Source organism: Tinamus guttatus, unplaced genomic scaffold (assembly GCF_059628265.1).
Source record: "Tinamus guttatus ecotype Peru unplaced genomic scaffold, ASM5962826v1 Tinamus_guttatus_pri_ptg000503l, whole genome shotgun sequence".
NCBI classification, from domain to species: domain Eukaryota; kingdom Metazoa; phylum Chordata; class Aves; order Tinamiformes; family Tinamidae; genus Tinamus; species Tinamus guttatus.
In genome coordinates this window covers 5,305,560-5,328,558 of record NW_028289037.1, presented here as the reverse complement: position 1 = coordinate 5,328,558, position 22,999 = coordinate 5,305,560, and the positions used below count along the sequence as shown (strand labels likewise).

The 22,999-nt window shown below is 41.3% G+C and overlaps 1 protein-coding gene across 1 annotated transcript in view; it reads left to right on the top strand.

Moving 5' to 3' along the window:
* The first annotated feature begins 12,672 nt into the window (after positions 1-12,672).
* MEOX2 (mesenchyme homeobox 2) overlaps positions 12,673-22,999 on the top strand; it is a 56,852-nt gene continuing 46,525 nt past the window's right edge. Inside the window, exon 1 of the mRNA XM_010216097.2 lies at positions 12,673-13,608. Coding sequence (XP_010214399.2) covers positions 13,098-13,608 — 511 coding nt within the window. The 5' untranslated portion in view covers positions 12,673-13,097. The remainder of the gene's footprint in view (positions 13,609-22,999) is intronic.

Here is a 22,999-nt window from a genome sequence, read left to right as displayed (position 1 = left end):
TTATTAGCTGCCATTTAACGTTCTCCTGTGCTACTACTGAAATAGAGCTTCATCATAATCATATGATATGAATACATCATTTGACTTTTTTCCCAAATGCAGAAGAAAAGCATTTCAAATTGCCTTGCCTTTTTAAAATTATTACCAATAGTCCTACCAATTTCTGTCTAATAATGGGGCAAGGCAATTCCTGAGATTTTTTGTTCATAAAATCAAAATGTCTTCAGATTGTCCTTATCTCTGTTCTTTTTGTTTGTGACTTTTGCTTGTCTTTCTCAATGTTTAACAATTCTCAGCTTCTGATGTGCATTAATTGCTGCATTGTCCCCTGCTTTTCCTTTTTGTTCTTTTTTTGTTCTTTTTTAGTAGCTGCCTTCACATACTTTCTGAATCATTTTGTTATTATCAACAAAAATGTGAATGTTTTCTCTTGATTATGACTTTTATGAGGCAACCACGAAAGTGTTCCTTAGCAGTTTGAAATTGTCATTGAAATTGTTCCTTTAATACTTTTTCCAGATAACCAGCTCACACTCACTTTCAACTTTGTAATTGCTGCCCTAAAACACCAAATAGAAATATTTTACTTTATTCCATTTGCTCATTATAGATATAATCAAGTTGTGCACATTATTATGTGCACGTAAGCAATTAATTTTTAGTGTCCTGATTCCTCTTTCTCACCATGAAGTCTAGCAGACTTCATGAGAATTTCTCTATGGATGGATGCAGTTAAGGAAATTGTCATTTTTCATTTCTTTAGTATACCTGATGCTTTATTATGAACACACTGAATTTTCCAGCTCATGTTAATATTAGTCCATATCCCATAAGCATTATAAGCATTTTTTCCTGTTAAGATATTTCATGTCCTGTATGGAAGAAATATAGACTTTTATATTATTATTTAGACATTACAGCAGTGAGAATCTTTTAAATGAGATATGAAAAGTAAGATATGAAATGTATGTCTGATATAACTACAAATTGAATTACTACTTAGTTGCCTTAATAGGTTATAGATTTTTAAATATTGTTAAAATATTAAAATATTCTGTGAAAGATTTAAGAGTATAGGAGCAGGTTATTTTCTTTTTGGAAGAGTAAAATGTGAAGCTAGATTCACAGCACTCTCTTGTAGTCTATTTACAATATTACAGGAATATTGCTCATTCTAACCCTTTGAGCAAAAATGCATATCAGACCAAAACGACACATATAATTATAACAAATTAGAGAATTCTGGAAATTGGGACTGAAATTCTAGCCCCTTTGAAGTCGATAACTTTCAAACTGTTAGACTTCCAGCCGTTTTCTCGACAAAACATTGCTCCATATTATAATGATTTAACTTGCCACTAGTTTCATGGTAAAGTTCAGTAACTGGACCATAAAGCTCAATTACCTCATTGCAATTTAATCCCATTCTTTAGCAGAGTGAAACCTATTCAAAAAAGTATGAAATAAGAATGTTTTCAGTCAATGCATCTTCTATTTTTTTTTCTACATGATTTCCTAGCAATATTTCTAAAAACGAATACATCGTTTCTATTTGTGAAGTAAGGAAAACATTCTTAACAGCCGATCTGGACTGAATGTCTATAGTATATGTTTCTAAATTTAGGTATAATGACCCGGCCTCATTTCTTTTACCTCTCTTTGCCTTTTTAGATGAAAAGTTTTCCTACTTTGCGCTTAGTACCAGACACTCTAGGGCAAAGATCTCAGCAGAGATCTTATTGAAATATTGCCAGAAGTTCCCCGGTCATAATCTAAAATTACTTAAAGAAGTATTTTATCAGCAAGAATGCAACGTGTAAGTTCTCTTTAGCAATTCAAGCCAGTACCTTATTAGCTGATGAATACTGACTTGTGTGTATGACAGTTCTGGAAGGAAACACCAAACATATTTAGAGAATGCAATCAGGTATTAAATGGATTAACGATAGATTTGGCTTTAATACAATAAATCCAGGGAGACTCTGCAAATACAGGAACTAGCTATATTTTCTGCACAGTTGTATTTCCGACCACTTAATGTACATAAAACACAGGAATTGAATTTGTTATTGGTATTACATATCATAAGAAGGATCGGGAAAAAAATCCAGATAACTAGATATAAGAGAAGTATGTTGTGCCTATCAGGCAGGCATCCATAGCAAAATCATCAGTAAAGAACATGCACATGAGCAGGAACACTTGTATACTTTGTGAGAAGCCAAGGTTGATAGGACACAGTGACTAATATACCCTGTCATCGGTACAAAATAGTCCTTGGGGCTCATATCTGGGAAACTGGACTTTCTCCACTCGTGCTCTTTCTGATCAGATTTGTCTTTTTCTGGCAGGTTTTGTGAGCAACCAGATTCATTGAAAACATAAAAGAGAAAACACTTGCTGGGGTTGTGCTGAACAAGCGGAGCGGTATCTGTCTCCTTGCTCCGCTTGCCCACGTGCACAATGCAAGGAAGCTGGTTAAGGTCCCTCTCCAGGAAAGGAATTAGGGTCTTTCTCATCAGACAATAAGCTGAACAAACTGCAGACCACAAACTACCTCTTTCCAGAAAACTGCCGAAGGCTTGGTGCCTAAATGTGTTGGTGTTTCAAGGAAGTTCAGCAAGGTGGCAAAGATGAGCATCCAAAAAACAGGGGATTCTTGTGAAAGAAGCAAAGGGAAACACACACACACACACACACACACACACAAAAAGACAATCCTAAGACCTCGATGTCAGGAACAGTTTTATTAGCACCAAAAAGTGTAATAATCCTTTCCCACTTATTACTCCAACGTCTTTGCTGCTCACTTAATCTTCCAAAGGAGAGCTCAAGTTTGCAGTGGTATAAATGCATTATTGAATATATGCAACTCAGCCAGATGTTAAGAGCAGGGCCCTTTGCTTCATAATGGCTCCATTTGATATCAATAAATGAGATTTTTAAAAACAAGAGGGAAAAAACAAGACTTCCATATCAGGCAAATAAAATCTATCTGCTGTTAGTTGTCTTTGTTATTCCACAATCCTTCCTCAAAATCTGATTCAAGGGGTACCGAGGAGAGGTTTTGACATTATATCCTGTAAAATTAAAGGTCATAAAGCAGAACATTGATATGGTGGCTGAACCCCTCCGAGCTTTTGAGCTGGTCTTTGGAGCCTTGGAAGGAGTCCAGATTTTTGCTAACTCTTTGTTTTCAATCCAAAATAATCTGGAAATAATAGCTGTAACAGGAATGATATTGATGTATATCTGTAATAAGGATACAAACTGGCTGAAATATGTCAGCTTAGTCTCTTGTACCGGTGATTTGAACTTTACCTTAACGTGATCATTTTGTAAGAATTCTTTTAAATGTGAAGTGGTTTGAGGGTAATTTTGACAGATTTATTTTTTTCCAGGATAAAGCGACATGCACACAGCAAGAGCCCTGAAAAAGACTGAGCTACATTCTAATCCTCCCAAAATCTTTATGGGTAAATTGTTTCCTTAATAATCCCTCATTCTATAAACACCTAACTAAGATACCTAGAAAATTATTTGAAATTCTAAAGGACTCTTTGAAGATGCTGCAAAGCTGGTCCACTAACATGGGTTAGCTGATTATTATAAGGAACTAGGGAATCATGAACACACTTTCTGAAAGTGAGAACTTTCACTCTTCTCCCTACTCCTCTCTTCAGGAGTGAGTTTTCCATAAAAATTGGCGCAGGGTGATTGCCCCTAATGCCAAGGGGATACTTGGCTTGCTGTGCTCTCCTGGGAGATGCTGCAGAGGTGCTGCTAGGCTACATAGCAAGGGACAGGAGAATTTTAGCCACGATCCATCAGGCGGATCCGTGAGGAGCAGTTTGCCCTGAGAGAGGATAGACTTTCGAGACATATGGTGTTATAACAGGGGGGTGGGGGATTTTCAATTCTAATCCACCCAGTCCGGATGAGAGAGACTGAGCTAATACCCTCGTGTACGGTGCATTGCGTGTAGCTACGGAAGTAGCGTTAGGATGGAATTTATGGACTCTCTAAATTGTTTGCCAGGAAATGTTTACTAGCTATGCACAATAAACGACTGTGAAAGCGTATTCCTGTGTTTAATATGATATGGTTATTTCCTTATATTTGGGACCTACTATTATAATACTAATAAAGGAAACTTAAAAAAAGTAAGAAAACAAACAAGCAATGTGTGTTCATATTTATGGGACTTCATTTGGGAAAGTATGATTGACTACAAATTGTACAGGGTAAAGTAACCGTGTGCACCTCTGGATCCGTGCCATACCTGCCATATCAGAAATGAAATATATGGCTTATTTTTAGAACCAAATATTCTCATCACCAAGTCAAGGTATATTTTTAAAAGAAGACTCTCATAACCCTAGCTGCAGTGTGTCACACATAATGAAAATGCTGTGTACATATAAGAGAAGCCTACCTATCTTCTTCCCAAAATTGATATAGAACTTCACAACTCAGAAAATAAGCAGGCAGTTTGGGATTGCAGGCTGAAACTGTGGAATTTTGCTATGGGATGTGACCTCTGCTTCCATACCGCTCACTGCTGTACCCACGACTACTGTACAGTTTTATAGGGTGTGCTAGATAAGATACATTCGCAAACATTTTGCTCCGGCAGTAAGCAAAATCAGAAGTTTGTCTGGTAGCCTGTGCAAAGCGCGTGTTCTGCGCCTTCATGTGCTTCAACATGAGGCATTTTATTTCTGTATAATGCATCTAAGAGCTCTCTATATTAGTAAAGGAAAACAGGCACTAACCTGATTTGTTTTAATCATACATTAAGGATTTGAGCCTGGAGGTATGCTCGTATTTTTGCCCGTTTGAACACCCTCTTTTAGCGTGTGTGTGTACATATATTCAGCAGGCTATTCATGACACATTTTTTCAAAGTTTAGTAAATGAACTTTTGTAGCAATGCAGTTTCTCAGTTTTTACTTGCATTTTCTGCATATAAGAAAATACTACACTAGACTAGACCCACTACACTAGGCAGACATGCTTCCTCCCTTGCCTGGGATGAATGCACTGGAACAGATTAATTGATAAAAAAAGAAGGAAGGAAAATTTAGCATTAGCGGTCTGAACTTCTATAATAGAACATTTTAGGATTTTAATGCAAGAAAAATCTGAATATGCATCATAAAGATATGTTATCTCTGAAAAGTCTTTCGCACGTGTTTGTTTCAAAATGCAGTTTTCAGTAGTTTTTTTTTTTTCTGCAAGAAACATCTTGTATTTATGTTTAACTACCCCTTTTTAATTGCTATTACAGTCTCACAATGAGGCTGATCCTGTAAAGCGCCTCCCGTGAGGTCAGCAGGGAAAAGAAAACACTCAGCACCTCTCAAGGTCAAGTCTGAAGACAGTTCATGTTATAAAACAATTAAGGGATAAATTATTTTCTAAAAATGTTTTCAGAAACACTGCTTTAGGTAGCACTAAAAATATAAAAGAATGCATTATCCCATGGTGTAGGATGCAATAATGACAGGGAGACACTAAAAACACTTGGTGACAGTAAAACTTCTTTCCATAAGTGGAAATTTGTACTTTTGGATGCACTATGAATAGGTGATTCATACTGAAGGACATCATTGGTTTTCATTCAGATTTGATCACTTTAAATTAAAGATCCTTAAGTAAGTTTTATGGTAAATAATGTAAATATCTGTCTCAGCTTACCCCTACCAGTTGCAACTAATAAGATGTAAAATCCCAAATGCTTCCAAGGCAGTTACCTGAACAGTCACATCTGCTTTATTAGTTTTAAGAAGAGGTGCACTGGGTATCATGAAGGAAAAGGCACAGCTTTCAATGTAACATAGCCAAGAAGCTGACATGTCTCATGCCTTTCTCTTGCATTAGAGACTTGCTATGCCTCCAGATGCTGCAGTCTGGATATAGGGGCATATACTGCTCTTGCACAAATAAGAGTTGCATATGTTACGAGTTAATTCCATTTTGTTGTGTTCTCTTGCACATGGCTTTTTGAAACAGTTAAATGGAAAATATTTTTAGTTTTCCATCTTGTATTGAAATATACTTGGATTATTTAAAAAAAAAAAAAAAGGAAATCCCTAACTGATACATGCTATGGTGAAAACTCACAAACGCATGATGTGCATGGACTAAAAGTCTATGCAGCAGCTGCATAAACCCAGACAGTGTCCCCAAATGGTGTATTTTGCATTTGTGTCCCAGTCAGCTGAAAAGCATGCCAGTAATATACTTATTTGTTGTACAGCTGAGGAGCACCAGGCACATGGCACGTTGTGTATGGAAAACGGGGTAGAAATAAAGGAGCTTCATGCTTCTATTGTGGGCAGCCAATTTAAATGAAATAAAAGCAAGGGACATAAGCAAAGAGAGAAAGGTGGCTCCAGAGAGTGTGCCAAAGTCAGATATGTACCCTTAGATCCTATGGAAACACATCAAAGACTGTCCTTGACTGGAATATTTTATGTAACCTACCCTGAGACCAAATAAAGCATGACGAACACAAAAACCTCTGAAAGGTTCACCTCAAAAAACAGTTTAATATATTCCCAGGTCATTCACTAAAGTGCATTCTGCTTGGGGAAAGTAACTGCAAAAATTTGTTTATCCCCATAAATATGTTTTTGGAAAGTGTCAATGCCATTAAGATATGTCAATTAGACCCTTTTTCAAATACTTAAGTATTTGCCTTTTTTATTTTGAACATCAGTAGTGTCATTGGCTCCAGTGTACTGTAAAAAGTTTGCTGAATCAGAATCTTTGAAACAGATGTGATTTGATCTTTTGGTCTTGTCTCTACAAATTAAGCTCTTCTTGGCATGCAATTTTAAGGAAAATCTAGCTTTTTTTTTTTCTCCTCCTTTTTTCATAAGCCACGGTTTCAGAATAAAAATGAAGGAGCTTCATTGAAACGACCGTTTCCAACAGTTGTTCCTTCGTGTTGGATTTCTCCCATCCAGTGTCTGCTGTGAGCATTACTGGGGCTTTGAGGAGCCCGATGCAGCGATGTGCAAAAGTGCACGGGTGACTTTGAGCTCTTTGTTCCCCTGCAGATATTATTAATTAAGGTTCCCATCCTGGAAACGCTTCAGTTCATGCAAATCCCCACAAACACAAGCAGGATTCCACAAAAGCGCAGAAGTCCCATGAGAAACGAGGGAAATGAGCAGAGCCTGAGCGCTTCATGGCCGTGAATATCTTTCTGTTCCCAATACCAGCTAGCCATGACTCGCTGGTCCAAGTCTAGAGCTCACCACACCGTAAATCATAAGCAAATATACCTGCAGAGTAAGAGGCTTAAACTTAGCAGCTACTAAAACCTCGTTATTTTGTAGTTATTTATCCTTGGTGCATACATATGTGCATATATGTCTTCTTCTCGCTCTCTAACAAATGAAATTCAGAATGGGCAGGAATATTCACATGGTGAATAGTGCATTACTCATTAACGCACAGAAAAGGTGGTGAAGATCAGTGACTTATCACTCCACTGACATCTCCTGCTGGAGGCAAAATTATGAGATATGCCCCCTGCTGCTGGTCTTGTAAAGGCCTGGAAATATTAGCCAGAAGACTTAAGGGGTGCGAGGGAACACAACAAATATTTTAGCTAATGGCAGTCTTCCTCTTTAGTGTGGTCTTTATAATACAAGCAGTATTTACCCACTAAACAGATAAAAGTCTCAGTGTGAAAGATTTGATGCACTAGTATTTGAGTCAGCTGCATTATTTTATTGTGATTAAAAGATCAAGTATAATCAGCAAAATATTAATTTTGTAGCACAAAGGAATAGTCATTGTTAAATACACAAAGCGTTTGAAATAGCCAAAATTCCATACACAACTGTGTCTGTATTTTCAATTGGTAAACCATCCTTCAAACTGAAAATCAGATTAAATCCACAATGCAAATTACATCAAATAATAAACTGAATAATATGCTCAAATACATGTCTTTATTTTTTACTTTATCATTAGTAGTTTTAATAGAAGAACTAACTACGTTCGGCATCTAACTGTCAAGATCGGGAGAAAACAAAATAGAAAACATATTTTTCAGGCATCTTGGACTTGCTTGCACATGCACTTTAAATGCATTTCTAAATAAAAAGGAAAGATACATGCTACCCAACTATTCTTCAAGGCTTATGATAACTATTTCTCTACTCAGAGTTCGTAAGTGGAGATAATACTAGAGAATGAAACAACTGGCAAAATGTAGTTTCATGCAGATTGGGAAATAAATGGTATTGTGTGAGACACTTCTGTTTGCAAATAAATCATCTATGTAAAATAAACACACATCAAAAGTTTTAGGCAACCTTCTTTTGAGGCTTCTGAGTGTTTAATGTGGAATGCAAGTTTCACATAATTTAAACTCTAAAAGCATTTTTGAAACACCACAGTTCAGGTGTGAAGCCTCAAGTACATTAACTATTTTAATATTTCATCTTTTTATTTAAATTAGATAGGAAGCATAGGATATTTGAATGGTTAGAGTGGGTTGGCAATTCAAATAACTTTTAATGATGTAATGCAAACTTGCAAATCATTTTCAGTGAGGGCCTCATAGTTTAGCACAGCTTTTATGTAATACACTAAATTGCTGGCATAGCTTTAAATTTTGTAATACTTGGAGATCATGAAAATTAGAACACAATCCATATGGATACAGGAGAAATAATTGAAAATATGGATTGAGGCTTAAAGCTTTTATAGATACGTTGTAGTCTTTAAACCAAAAATAGTGTTTGATATGTATTAAACCATGGCACATGTAAACGTTAAAAAGAGTGAAATGGAAGTACACCACAGAAATGCAATGTTAAGGATATGTGGTGTGCTTTGTGGTGGTGTAATTTTGTGCAAAAACTGTTTTTATGATGAAAGATAGTTAAGATACTGCATAGTAGGTTTATGAATGGGAAATGCGATTATGACCATTTTTGACTATGCAGGAATTTAGTATTTTTGATGAGCGGGTGAACAAATTATTCTTTTTCTGCATAAGGCTTTTCAGTTAAGGTATCCGAGCATCTCTGAAATGATGCCTAATCCTCTGGCTTTAGAGCTGCTTGTATCTGTAGGCTTTCATTGCAGCACAGGTATCAAGAGAAACGAATTATATTGCTACTATGGGAATTAAACAGGGAAAATCTAGGGAAAAAAAAAGAAAAGACTGAAAATAAACATACATCTGTTGTGAATCTGGATTGACTGTAAGGTTAAATAATGATGCCTGCCTTCACCAAACTGCCATGGAAAAATACGAACTGATCATAATTACAGTACAATAAAATCTCGTCCTCTTGCTTTGGTATGCTCTTGAGTACAATAAGATCTTTGGCTAAAATAAACTGAATTCATATTTGTACGCTTTCTCTTTGACATATTCTCAAATGGCGAAAAATGTCATCTTTACGCTGACTTCTGCAAAGCCATGGCAGTTTATACAAACGAAAAACTGGTCCACAAGTGTGACTATTTGTCCGATCTTTTTATAGCATGCACGTATTGGCAAGCCGTACACTAGAAGTGCAGAAGAATACTACTTATACTCGGATAAACATTCAGGAAGATGGTGCATTTAGCCTCCAGTGCGAAAGGCTGAGCAAGACCACAGAAGTCCTGCAGTGGAGGAAAAGCTGATTCATTCGGGTCATTTTTTATATGATCTCTTTTACCATAAATAGTAAATTAAAAAAAAAAAAAAAGGAAATACAGTATTAGCCTGTATATGAAAACATAAATGATGTTCCAAACTGTGTTGGCTCCAGATGTTTTTATCAGTTAAACAGTTTACTGTTTTCATACATTTAACACATTCTATTTTTTCACTTGATGTTGTAAGCTTTGGGCAAACTTGCTGGCATTGATTTAAGCTGTGCTTTCGTACCACATTTAGGTCAAACACACATTCTAAAAAGATACAACACAAACAAGAACCCAATCAGTAATATCAAGAGATAGTTACTGTTTACACTTTCTGCAGGAAATATTTCAATGAAAAGCTTTGCAGTGGAATTTTCTTTCATGGAAAAGTTGCAATTTTTTACAAAGGTGGTATATTATATAGCTATTTGGTAACTCCAGAAATGTTGGGTGATATTTCAGTAAATGTTTGATGTTGTTTATTCATGTCAACATTAATTGCCTATATTTTCATTCTCCTTATATTGCTTAAAATGAAAGCATAAGGCTCTACACAAGTTTGTACTTCCAGCTCTTGTGTGTTATTAAGTCTTATTAAGGAAGAAATAAGCACACTTGATGTGGGACTTGTGTCCTTATTAAAGGAATAAGGATCTAAAGGAAATGCAGTCCCGAATATTCAGATTTGATTATGGAGCTAATGATGAATGCTTAGCTCTGACACGGTTCCTCTATTACTGTGCTATTTTTTTTCTCTTCTCCTCCTTTTTGGAAGGGCTCCTTTTTGGAGCCCTTTCTACCACTGCCTAGCGAAAAGGGGGATTTGTCCCCATCTCTTATTTCGCGGGGAAACCTAATCATTCTCCCTCCCCCTCGCACGCTCTCACTTTCTTCATTGTACTTCACTTATTTCACTTTTTTATTGTCAAGAAATCCTGCGCCGCCATCTCCTAGAATTAAAATTATATATATGTATATATAAAAATAAAAAGAAATAAAAGAAAGGGAAAGAAAAAAGGAAAAAAAGGGGGGTGGGGGGTATTTTCTACGCGGCCCGCGGGTCGCCGCGGGGTCGGGCGAGGGCTGTGCGGCCCTGGCAGCCGCGGAGCGGCTCCTCCTGCCGCGGCCGGGCCGCCCCGACGGCAGCAGGTTGGGAAGAGGCCCGGGGGGAACCCGGAGCCCGAGCGGGCGCCGGGAGCGGCGGCGCCTCGGGCCGCCTCGACGGGGCCACGGGCCGCACGTCCCGCGGCTCGGGCGGCGCTGGCGGGGCTGGGTGACACCCGCCACCTCGCAGGGACATTCCCCATTCCCGCGCTCGCGGCGCGGCGACTTCACCGAATCGGGAGCGGCTCAGCCGGGGCGCTTGCCTTGTACTCCTCCTTTTTTTTTTTTTTTTTTTTTTTTTTTTAATATTAGAGCACATATTGAAACGATAAACACAATGAAAAGCACAAAATATTTCATCAGTGTTGTAACTGTATATTTCCTTTATTCTGAAGAAATATCAGATTTTGCACGGTGCACAGAGGCAACAACTCCTGCTTTGGACACCACGCTCTTTTCTTTAAAGACCGCATTGTTACAGCTAAATCTAAAGACAAAAAAATTAAGAAGCATTAGATCTCAGAAAAGGGGGGAAAATCTTACCGTCCGAAGATTGCTGCAGGTTCCAGCTCAGCCTGAAACTGCAGGGAAAAGTGGAGCAGCTGCTGAACAAAAGTTTTAGATTTTTTTTTTCAGAAAGTCTGCAAAACTAATTTCCCACAAAATAGGACTCAATTTCCGTTTAAGAAACTAGCTCTTGCAAATCTCATACAATTCCTGATTTTTTCCAATAGCAATTGAAATTCATTTTATCTTTCGCACATGGACACAAGAATTGAGACTTGAATTGCACGCGCGTAGTTTTTATTTTATTTTATTTTTTTTTTTATTTTTTGTGTGAGTGTGTGTGTGTGATTTGGGAGGAGGAGGAGGAAGGTAGCGTGGGGCGGAAGGGCGAAGCCCCAAACTCGTTTCTGCAGCGGGCACCTCTTGGTCAGCCATCAATAAATGCGTTATTCTCATTTACTTAGACCGCTCAGCTGCCTTATTGGGTGGCTATGGCTAATTCCACTGCGAGCACGTTGCAAAATACGAAGCCGGGCTCCGACCCTCGAGCCTGTCCCACTTGAGCCGTAACGACCCAGGCGCAGCGCGAGGGGCTGCAGGGAGAGGGGCTGCAGGGAGAGGGGCTGCAGGGAGAGGGGCTGCAGGGAGAGGGGCCGCAGGGAGTGGAGCTGCACGGAGAGGGGTCGCAGGGAGAGGGGCTGCGCGGAGAGGGGCTGCACGGAGAAGGGCTGCACGGAGAGGGGCTGCGCGGAGAGGGGCTGCGCGGAGAGGGGCTGCAGGGAGAGGGGCTGCAGGGAGAAGGGCTGCACGGAGAGGGGCTGCGCGGAGAGGGGCTGCAGGGAGAGGGGCTGCAGGGAGAGGGGCTGTGCGGAGAGGGGCTGCGCGGAGAGGGGCTGCGCGGAGAGGGGCTGCACGGAGAGGGGCTGCAGGGAGAGGGGCTGCAGGGAGAGGGGCTGCGCGGAGAGGGGCTGCAGCCCGGTGCGCAGGGCGCTGCAGAGCAGGGGTGCCGGCCGCGCACCTGGGCGCGCAGGTGAGGGAGGGCCCCTCTGCGGCGGCCCCCCCGCGCCGCGGGGAGCCCCGGGCTCGCGTTTCCCGTGTGCGCGGCGCTCCCCGCAGCCGGGCCGGGCCGCGGGGGGGGGGACGCGCTGGCGCCCGCAGAGGGCCCGACGGGGCGGTGATGGCCGCGCCGCGGCGGGGGCACCGGAGTCGCTCTCCCTCCCCGCCGCTCCCATCCGCGGGGGGGCGCGGGCCGGGGACGCTCCCGCCGGGCCGCCCGGGGGCAGGCGGAGGGGGCCGGCGCGGCGCCCCCCCGCGCTGCGTCCCGCCCGCCCTCCGCGCTGCCTCCCCGCCCCGCGGGCGCCCGGGGCGCGCAGCGCTGCCGCCCGCTGACGGCGCCGCTCGGCGCGGGGCCGGCGCGGGCGTTTTGGAGGGAGTTCGCATGTGGTCAGTGCCGCGCTCCTGAGCCAGCCCCCAGCTCACATTACACACTACTGTATTTATAGCCTCGGAGAGCGGTTTCCCCCTCCGAGCAGTTCTCTGGGACCACCTTCTCTTGGCTTCAAGCTCTCGCACTTCTTGACATCTGCACGGCGCCGAGAAGGGCGCATCTAGGTCCGAGCGTCTGCGCGGCGGAGAGTGGCCACTAGGGCTAAAGACCTGGATTATCTGAGCTCAGCCGCCTGCTGCACACTCTGTCGTTGCCGTTTTGGAAAAAAAAATAATAATCCCAGCCCCGATCTGTTTACAGTGAAAGTTGACAAAGGGTGGTGAAGTTGGATCCTTCCTAAGCTCTCCTGCCTGGAACCTGAGACTTGCATGCCATGGATCACACACTCTTTGGCTGCCTGCGCAGCCCCCATGCCACCGCGCAGAGCTTGCACCCTTTCTCCCAGTCTTCTCTTGCCCTGCATGGAAGATCTGACCACATGTCCTACCCTGATCTGTCTTCTTCTTCTTCCTCTTGCATAATAGCGGGATACCCCAATGAGGAGGGCATGTTTGCCAGCCAGCATCATAGGGGGCACCACCACCACCACCACCATCACCACCACCATCACCAGCAACAGCAGCACCAGGCTTTGCAGACGAACTGGCACATTCCGCAGATGTCGTCTCCTCCCGCCGCGGCCAGGCACAGCCTCTGCCTTCAGCCCGACTCGGCAGGACCCCCGGAGCTGGGCAGCAGCCCCCCCGTACTCTGTTCGAACTCTTCCAGCCTGGGCACTAACACCCCCACGGGGGCAGCGTGTGCGCCGGGGGACTATGGCAGGCAGGCTCTGTCCCCGGTGGAAACGGAGAAGAGATCCGGCAAAAGGAAAAGCGACAGCTCAGGTAACGGCTCGCGCTTTCCCTGCGGGCGGGCAGGCGGGACCCCGGCGCGGACGGGGCAGGGGGTTCCGCGGTGCCGCCCGCGCTGTCCCGGTGCCGGCTGCGGTCTCCATCCCTAGTGCCAGCGTTTTTGGGGCTGCGGGGCAAAAATACATGGGGAAAAAACCCAGCACGTGATAAAGCGTGGACCCGGAGGGAAGAGAAGGCAGAGCAGGGAGTTTCGCAAGGAAATGCTTGCAGTTTTGATGAGGATTTTAGCAACTGCTGCCGCGTCCCCTCTTGCCCCCTCTCCCGCTCTCCCCGCTCCCGATATGCCACCTCTGCTCCCAGTTTGGGCGTAGAGGCGCTCGCCTCCCGCGCGGCCCTTCCCGCGGCGCCGGCGGGCGCGGAGCTGCGCGCGGCTGCGCGCAAGGAAGGAGCCCCGCGCTTCTGAGCGCCCCGCGACTTTTACTGAGTTAGGGACGAGCAGCGCAGAGCAGCGCGCAGGCCCGCGGCCGCCGCGAGCAGGGTCAGCATCCCTAGGGCATGCAAAATCAAACTTGCCGTGACCTCTGCTTGTAGCGTGACAAAGCCTGTCAAAGTGCCACCCTGGCCAAGGGCTCCGCGCAGCGATGCCATGGGTGCCACTTCCGCTGCAGGTTGCACGGGTCATCCAGAACGCACTGAGACAGGCGCCTAGCGCTTGGAAAAGCAAATACTCAGCATCTTGAGAGGCCAAGAGCGGGCAGAATGCATTGCTGGGTTGCTCCCCAGAAAGAGAAAGCAAAAGGTTTTTTTTCCCCCAGATATTTATGAAGTTCCCGGTTGAAACCATGAACTCGTTCAATTGAAATATTATGAGCCTGATGAAGTGGTAAGCAAGAGAGAAACTCTTATAAAAAGACTCTCACCCCCAACGACACCATCGTTTTGTTCGTTATCCGTTACGTTAGGAAATGTTTACAGAGATTCAGGATGGGCTGAACTTTATTTTATAATATGTGGGGTGAAAACTTCCAAGTTGGAAAGCCAGAATTTGAAAACCACTTGTGGCAAAATGAACAGCTGCGTCTTCACTGCATTTTCAAATGAAAACTATATGAAATAAAAGCAATTCTGTTGATCCTGAAATCTACATGCAATGTTAAAATTTGGGTCCCATTCCTACAAGATGCCTGTTTGTGTAAGGATTTATTATCTTTTTCCAGTCCGCTTAAAGCTAGAGGGGAAAAAGGGATATTGATCCCTTCCACTGTCAGGGAAATAGCTGCATTGCTTTCCGTTTGCTTCATTTTGCAATGCAAATGCAAAAAGCAGCTGGGGATGGCTCAGACCTCATCCAGAAGCCACTGGAGTCTTCCACTGGATTTACTGGGCAAGAGTTCAAACCTTTAGTTGTGATTATGCTTATATTGCATGTTCTCCAAACTGTGCTCTCTAAGGCTTTCTGAAGATGAAGGCAGGTAACGATTTCTTCCTCCCTTCCCTTAAGAAAAAACATTAAGTCCGTTTACACAATTAGGATCTCTCAAACTGAAAGGAGGTATCTTTTGACGACAAATGAGAAGCTGGGGAGTGTTTGTGTTTTTTATTTCTTCAGGAAAAACCTGACTTTTGGACCAAACATTTAACCCCACCCCTTTATCAAACCTTAACAGTAGTGCTAGATACTTAATGTCCTTCTAACATATGGCAGGAAGAACTGTTTCTCAGATGTTGTGTTTCTGTGTTTGTCATCCGCAATCGCTCCTCATTTGAATAAAAAGTATCTCCTACTTTTCACAGGAATCTGCTTTTTAAACAGATTGCCGTACTCGAAAGGCTCTCATCCTCCCTCTCCCCGCTTTTGAGACATAGTCATCACACTTGGAGTTACATCAATAGGCGTTTGTATAAAATTCCAATAGTAAATAACTAAAGAAGGAAAAAAAACTTTTTAAGCTGCAGTGCCAGCTCTGAGAGGATCATTAATACACTTGCTTGTTAACAGACATGTTTTCTCCTCTCCGGTGTATCACACAGAGCCTCACAATGTTCAGGCTTTTCTCGGGCGCTGACTCTGCTCCATTTTCCAGAGCTGTGGTAACCTTAGGCTACCCCTTTCCTCCACTGCTTTGCTTTCATTCCTAAATGTTTAAGGTCAAGATGTTGGTTCTTAAAGCTGAGCTGATAGTTTAAAGAAAAACACGAAAATCGCTGCTCAAAACAGTAACTGCCACTAACTATGTAGATGTACTTTAAATTTACCAGCAGAGATCTCCAGTTTTGCTCCTTTATTCTGATGGTGGGAATGTAGTATTTTTAATTATGTATTGAGGGCAAAGCAGAGGGCAAACAGAGTTGGGTTGAGGGCCTGCCCATGGCTGCGCTCACTTTTTTTTTTGACTTGCGAAAATCCCATTGAAGGGGAACGGGGAGGCAGAAATACCGTTTGCGATGTGCTCTGCTGTAGTTTTGTGAGGGACAGGGAAACCAAGGTGAACCGTGCTCTCGCAGGGGATCCCTGCAAGCCGGCTCACTTGCAGTTCTCTTTTGCCCTAGCGCAAGTTTTAGGCAATCTGGGGAGTCCCTTTGGAAGAGAGAGCGTAGAGGGGGACTAGGGCCGCACTCTGCGCAGCGAGGCCTGGGCGATGCACGTACTGAGTCATGAGGAGCCGCACGCGGCAGCTGCCAAGGTGTCCGCGCGCTGCAGCCGCGCTCGGTGTCCGCAGGACATTCCCGTCCACCTGCACAGGCCCCAAAGCGGGCTAGCGAGGCAGCTGGCGGCGCGCGCCGGCCTCGAGACGCGCACGGCGCGGAGCGTCGCCTCAGCTCGCAGCTCAGCGCCGCGGCCGCCCCGGCTGCAGCGGCCGAGGAGGCGACGCAAATCCGCGGAGAGGTGGCAAATAAATCCGCTTATTTTAAAGGGCACTAACTGGTCAGGATTATCTGTGTGCTAATGAGGTGCGGATGAAAACCATGTTGAGTGTATAAAAAACATATTCTTGGAGCGCTTTGTTGCTTTGTGGTGTGAGCTGCTCTATATGAAATATCTTGGATTTTTCTGATGCCTTCCCCTCTGACGAGTTGCCTGTGACTTCTGAGGCCATTTTATTTCTGTTTTTTTATTGAGTAGGTTTTGTTTCTCGGACCATACAGAGCACATCAACTTGAAAACTACCACTGCAGTTGTCTAAGTTGTCATACTTGGATCCAAATTTTCTTAAAACTTTAGTCAGAAGAAAAGTATGTTAATGCACATATAGGAAGCATGCTGTAGGTTTCCCGAGAAATACTGAAAGAAAGTGAATCCGGTAACCCTGTAGAAGCCTAAAATGCTATGGCAAAAAAATCAGTACTGTGCTGCAAAGGTTAGGGGGAGGGTAAGTCCTATTGAAGGAGTTCTTATAAGCACTACATTTATTCAAATGTTTACTTGCAATACATAAATGTATGCTAAAAGTAAATTTGACTCCAGTGACTTAGAAGTTTAATGTAACTAAACATACCCTCCGGCTTGAGAAGCTTTTCCTTTCTTTTTAGTTTGACATGGAAAAATGTTTTTATATGGCACAGTTCTCCAGTGAAAGGCTAGCAGGTAATAACATCTCTTCATTTTTTTTTTCTATTCTATTTACAATATCATTGCGTAGAAACAAAACTGTTAAACGTACAAAAGCATTTCAGGAATCCAGTGTTTCAATAGCTGTTATGCCATTTTTGTTTTATTGACAAATCACATGGAAAGAAAGTTTTTTTTTTTTTCCTAATGTTTTAGTGTCTTTTATAATTCAGCTATTTTCTACATACCCACCCTAAAAAGTTGCTTTTCCAGCAAATTTATTTTAAACACATCTAAATTTCATAAATCAAATGCCCTTGTTTGAAATGGTCACTAAAAGCAGACCATTCTGATAAAAGATTTTAAATGCTGTGAAATCACTGTTTTTGAGGACTTCTGATTGGTTTCTGAAACACATCAGTAAGAAAAATGAGCTGCGCACTTGTAGTCAAAAATAACTGTGTAACTGATTCATCAATATGTCGGTGCTTTTCAGCATGGTTGTAAACGGAAGCAAGAAAAAATACATAGTAAAGGACATTTTTTTCTTGAAAAAGTTAATTTGTCCGGTGTCCAGTATCAAAGCATCATTTAGCATAAAAAAACTGATATAGATTACATACATGAAACAAGTTCCAAATCTAATGAATAATATTCATATTTTAGAAGAAAATTGAAAGCCTGATCAGTTAGGAAATCTTGGGTTACCTAGTGGGCTATTGGCTAGACTGTTTATTAGAAGAAAATTTACACTACTATACCCCTTTCATTATCAGGGAATCTAACTGATAAAATTTTGAGCACTTTCCATTTTGCTGATATATTCTCAGAATTCTTTACTCAGAGCTAGAGAGTAATTTTCTGCGGATAGGAATAAGTGTACTCTCTATTTATGTACTTCTGTCTGTTTATATATCATTTACTAGGATTTACACTCTCCATCCCCTGCCCGCTTTAGAAGCATCGCGGTCCCAATCCAGCAGTGCTTTGGAGCTCAAATGTTTATGTGAGAAGTTCTATTGACTTTAGTGGAACTACTTAGGTGCTTAAGGTTACTTAAGCTACTAGAGCCTAATTCTGTTACGCTACCTTCACATTTTGACACAAAAATGTAATTGCATGTATTTTTTATTATTATTTAGCATTAAACTATTTAAGTGTCATTTAGGACAACCTACCAAGGAACTCTGTCTTAAAAGCGATGTCACTGAGGGGGTCTGTGTGAGCGAGAAGTGCAGTACTAGCACCAAATGCAGAACGAGCTATACACACATGTGGATAAAAGATCCCAAAATTTTGGCAATACTTGGAGAATTTAAGATTTCATTGAGACTTATTCCAGAAATCATGACTGTAGTTCCTAATGCAACATTATGAATATAAATTGACTTCTAATTTAATTTATTTTAGCATTATAGGATAGAATTTATCCAAATATATTTATTGGAGTTTTCCAGCATTTTGCACAGTAAGCAATCAGCTTCTGGATTTTTTTTCTTTTGATAGCATTTTTTTGTTGTCCTTTCTTGATATGCCGATTATTTAATAAGTGTTTTTAACTGAGCCCTTTAAAACTGAATATAGCTTGCCGTTTGGAAGTGTTCATTTGTCCGTGATGTGAGGACTTGATACAGTCTCTGTTTGAAGTTCTCTGAGTAGGGTGCACTCTATATCTTGAAATTCAAGGGAAGGTGACTACATTATCTTTCCTGATTCCTGCTAATAGGCTGATATTGCTTGCAAGATCATTGCTTTGGGCAAACACCATGTTACTCCAGAGTACGAATGGTGCCTGTGGCATGTTCCTTTCAGGCACAATGCATTCTGCCTGAGCAGTTTTCCTAGTCCTGGAAAATGAAGCAAACTAAATCTGCTAGAATAAGAGTTTTAAAATCCATTAGGAAAATATAGGTCGGGTGGGTTTGGGTTCAATCCTTATTTTTATTATGCTATTCCATGTCCTTTTTCTAATATACTTAAGAATTCAACTTGAAAGGATGCGAAAGGAAAGTCATATTTTTTAAATATAAGTACTTGCATATGTCGCTAATAAGGTTTCTAACAAGAATAGTGTGGTGTTAGAGAAGTTTGATAAACAGTGCTGGAGGCTACTTCATTACATCAATACACAGCTGGGCACTGAACCCAGTCTTATGGTTTGCCTCAAGCCTGTGCCTTGTCCCTTTTGTGCGTGTTTACCCAGTCTATACGATGGCGATACAGCATTTTCCTTCCATTTGCAAAGAACTCTAAGCTTAGCAAATGAAAAACATTGAGTTTTGCTTTTTTTTTTTTTTTTTTTTAAGTAGGCTTTAAAGACTTACAGATCTGCCTTACTATTTCCCAAGTGCTCCTAGCAACACGGTGCACAGCCACCTCGCAGAAAAAGTGTCCTTCCAGTCACTAAATATGCAATCATGTCACCGTGAGCCTTGTAGACTTGCTGGGTGTGCGTAGGTGGGCAGAGCAAAAAGTCATTTGAATGCCTGGAGACAGACTGTGTGTGCTTCTCTGCCGTATTTAATGGAAATGGGAATTCAAAAGTAGCCTGATATTTTGGATACATGCGGCCCGTTCTTGGGGGCATGTGGAGTGCTTGAATCACCAAAAGAGCCTCTTAAAAGAAATTGTTTGCAAGCATAAATGCTAAGTGAGGTTTCACCTGGAAGAAATCGGTGGCAAACATCCCCCTGTTTTTAGCAGGGCCAGAATTTAGCACATGTGGTCTCACAATGAATGTAGCTTAGCTTGGGCAAAGGAGCGGGACCAGCGAGCCCTGCTTGCCGTTGCGCTTGTGTCTTGCTCGTCTCGGAGGACAGCGGCAAACACGGCAAAGGAATGCTCCCTGTTTGTTTTTTTTTTCCAAAAAAAGGACCACTGCCATTGGTCTTAGCTTAGTAGCGCAAATGTATTTGTCATTCTTTCTTGTTATTTACTAATATCTATTGCAAAGAATGTCTCTTTTGAGAAGTTTATCTTTTTTTGCATTATTTTAGACTAAAACCCCACGAGTGATGCAAAGTGGAAAAGTCCTATGTATGGTGGGGTAAAGTAGAAACCACTTTACTGCCATACATGCAGAGTTGCTTCAAAAATGTTCTCACAAATACACAACTCTATCTAGTAAAATTATCTTAATCTTAATGTTAATGACATTAAAAATGTAATGTTCATTTTACATTAGATAATAAGTATCCCTCATTTTGATATCTTGGATTTATGGAAGACAGTAACAGACCTCCTGTTTGGGATGTGAGTTATTTTCTACGTAGAATTCTGAATTTTAGGGCTATGTTACTTGCTTGGAAGGTGTACATATTACTACATAGGCATGTAGTACTTACATCATCAAATCCAAAGTCAGAAAGAACATTTAAAAATGGCTAGTGAATATATTGCTGTTTAATGGTCAGTATAATCATTCAGCCCTACACAGATTGAAATCATAGGGGCTTCTTCCTCGATACCTAAAAAAAAAAAACCTAGTATCAGTTTTGCATTGAAAATTACCTGTGCCCAGCGAACCTTCAAGCACTAGAAAAAGGGTCCCTTAAAATACATGAACAAAAGAAAACATTTGTGAAAACCTAATGGTCATTTAACAGAAAAGTTCTATGTTTCTTTTGATCTTTCTTTTCAACAAATGAAACAAAAATAATTGTCCAAACAGCAAAAGAAACAAGTCTCAAAGAATGAGTTGAATCTTTTATTTATGATGGAAGAGCATAGTTTTACTAACCCAACAAAATCCAGTGGATTATGAAACCCTAACTAGAAGCTAAGCAACCCCGTCTTTTCTTCTTTCTTTCTTTCTTTCTTTCTTTCTTTCTTTCTTTCTTCTTTCTTTCTTTCTTTCTTTCTTTCTTTCTTTCTTTCTTTCTTTTCTTTCTTTCTTTTTCTTTCTTTCTTTCTTTCTTTCTTTCTTTCTTTCTTTCTTTCTTTCTTTCTTTCTTTCTTTCTTCTTCTTTCTTTCTTTCTTTCTTTCTTTCTTTCTTTCTTTCTTTCTTTCTTCTTTCTCTTTCTTCTTTCTTTCTTCTTTCTTTCTTTCTTCTTTCTTTCTTTCTTTCTTTCTTTCTTTCTTTCTTTCTTTCTTTCTTTCTTTCTTTTTCTCTCACTGCTTCTTGGCTAGAGAAAAATTGGTTGATGAACATTATTTTATAGCAAATAGGATATGAAAAACTAAACTGAAACAGATTACTGCAGGCTTTTAAAAGTCCTTCTCCTTCTGCACTCTTTCAGATCTATAATAGCTTTTTTTATTATTATTTTAGCAAGCAAGCCAGAACAAATACTGCCTTACATAAACCATCTTAGACGCACTTCAGATTCCTCTGCCACTATTGTGGTGTTTCAGTTGTAGACTGTGATCTTGCGCGGGTGCCAGTGTGTATTTAATTCTGTATGGTGGGAGATGAAGCCTTGCGTGTGCTGAAGGCAAAACTTGCTTGTGAACAGAGTCAGGATTTCACATCAGAAAACTCCACTACTTTGATACTAACACACACCTGATTTTAAGCGTATGATTATGTTTTTGGTGAATTGGGGGCACTAGTCACTTAAATTTACCCAGCGAAAAAAAATCGTTTCCTACTTTGGCCTTTCCAAAAATAGATCCCTAAAAATCTGTCAGACATATGTGGACTGATGATATAGTTGTGAAGAAAGTTGAATGAACTGTGGCGTTTTCTACCTGCCCAGCGCAAAAAATGGTGAGTTCTAGAAGAGTGGAGTGGTTCATGAATCTTGGCACCTTTCCCCAGGCACCTCTTTGTAGGGTGAGTGAAGCTTTTGAGGCAACTGAGTCTCAACTTTTTAGTTAAGCCTTCTAATTTCTTCCAACCAGTGTATAATATCGGGACACTGTTGGCCCAGTCCTGGTTAGGACCTACAGACAAGCAAAGCCTACTTGCTCAAATATACTTTTTACTGCAAAAGGGGTGTTAGGAACGGTAATTATCTCCTAAAATTATTCTTTATCACCTGGTTATTAGAGGCAAAAGAAGCTAAGTGAGTTGCTTGGATAATCTATACTGTGCTGTAGTTCTGATGCTTTAATACGCAGAACTGGAAAAAATGGTGCAAATACAAGTCAGTGTGGCTGTGGAGGTTGTGACTGCTTGTGGACATGTTGCAAAACCTGGTATTTAGAAAGAGGAAAAACGATTTCTGTTTAGAGGAAACAGCAGTCTAATACAGGATAAGGCATGTTTACTCTATTGAAATGCATTTTTTTTTTTTTAACTAGACTTTAAAATCTAGTAAAAATCTGGTAAAACTGCATGGCGAGCAGGCAGCATACTCGTCTTCTGGAGAACTTAGGGAGAACTGAGACCCACAGCAAGCTTTTTGCACTTGGAAATGACTAATGATAATTGGCTTACGATGAACTGGTATGGTAGCTTTAAGCTCGATACTTTTTGCATGTGAGTGTGTGTCTCTGTATACGTATGTATGTATATGGATATATAAGTTGCAGCATTGGGAAGGTACCACAGTAACCCCAAGCAGCATCTGTGTGGGTCAAGGTTTTTGTGCTTCTTCGGACTAATACTTTTCTCCCGATTCTTGTTCTTTTTTTTATGCATTACATTTCCAAACAAGTCTGTCATTTTGCCTTTACATTTCCATTTATCCTTGCAGAAAGACTATTTATTGCAAAGCCAAAAAAAAAAAAAAAAAAAAAAAAACCTACCCTTTTGCCTTAATCAGATTCCCATTAGCTGTTACAATAATCAAGTAGACCTAGACAGTAAATCCATTAGGTAATTTGGGATGAAAGACTTATGAACTGATCAACAAAAGCAGATAAAAATAGAAAGTTTCATTAGCAGCTTCTCGTAAGGAAATTTGAATCTGTGGCATTTATTAGCTTTT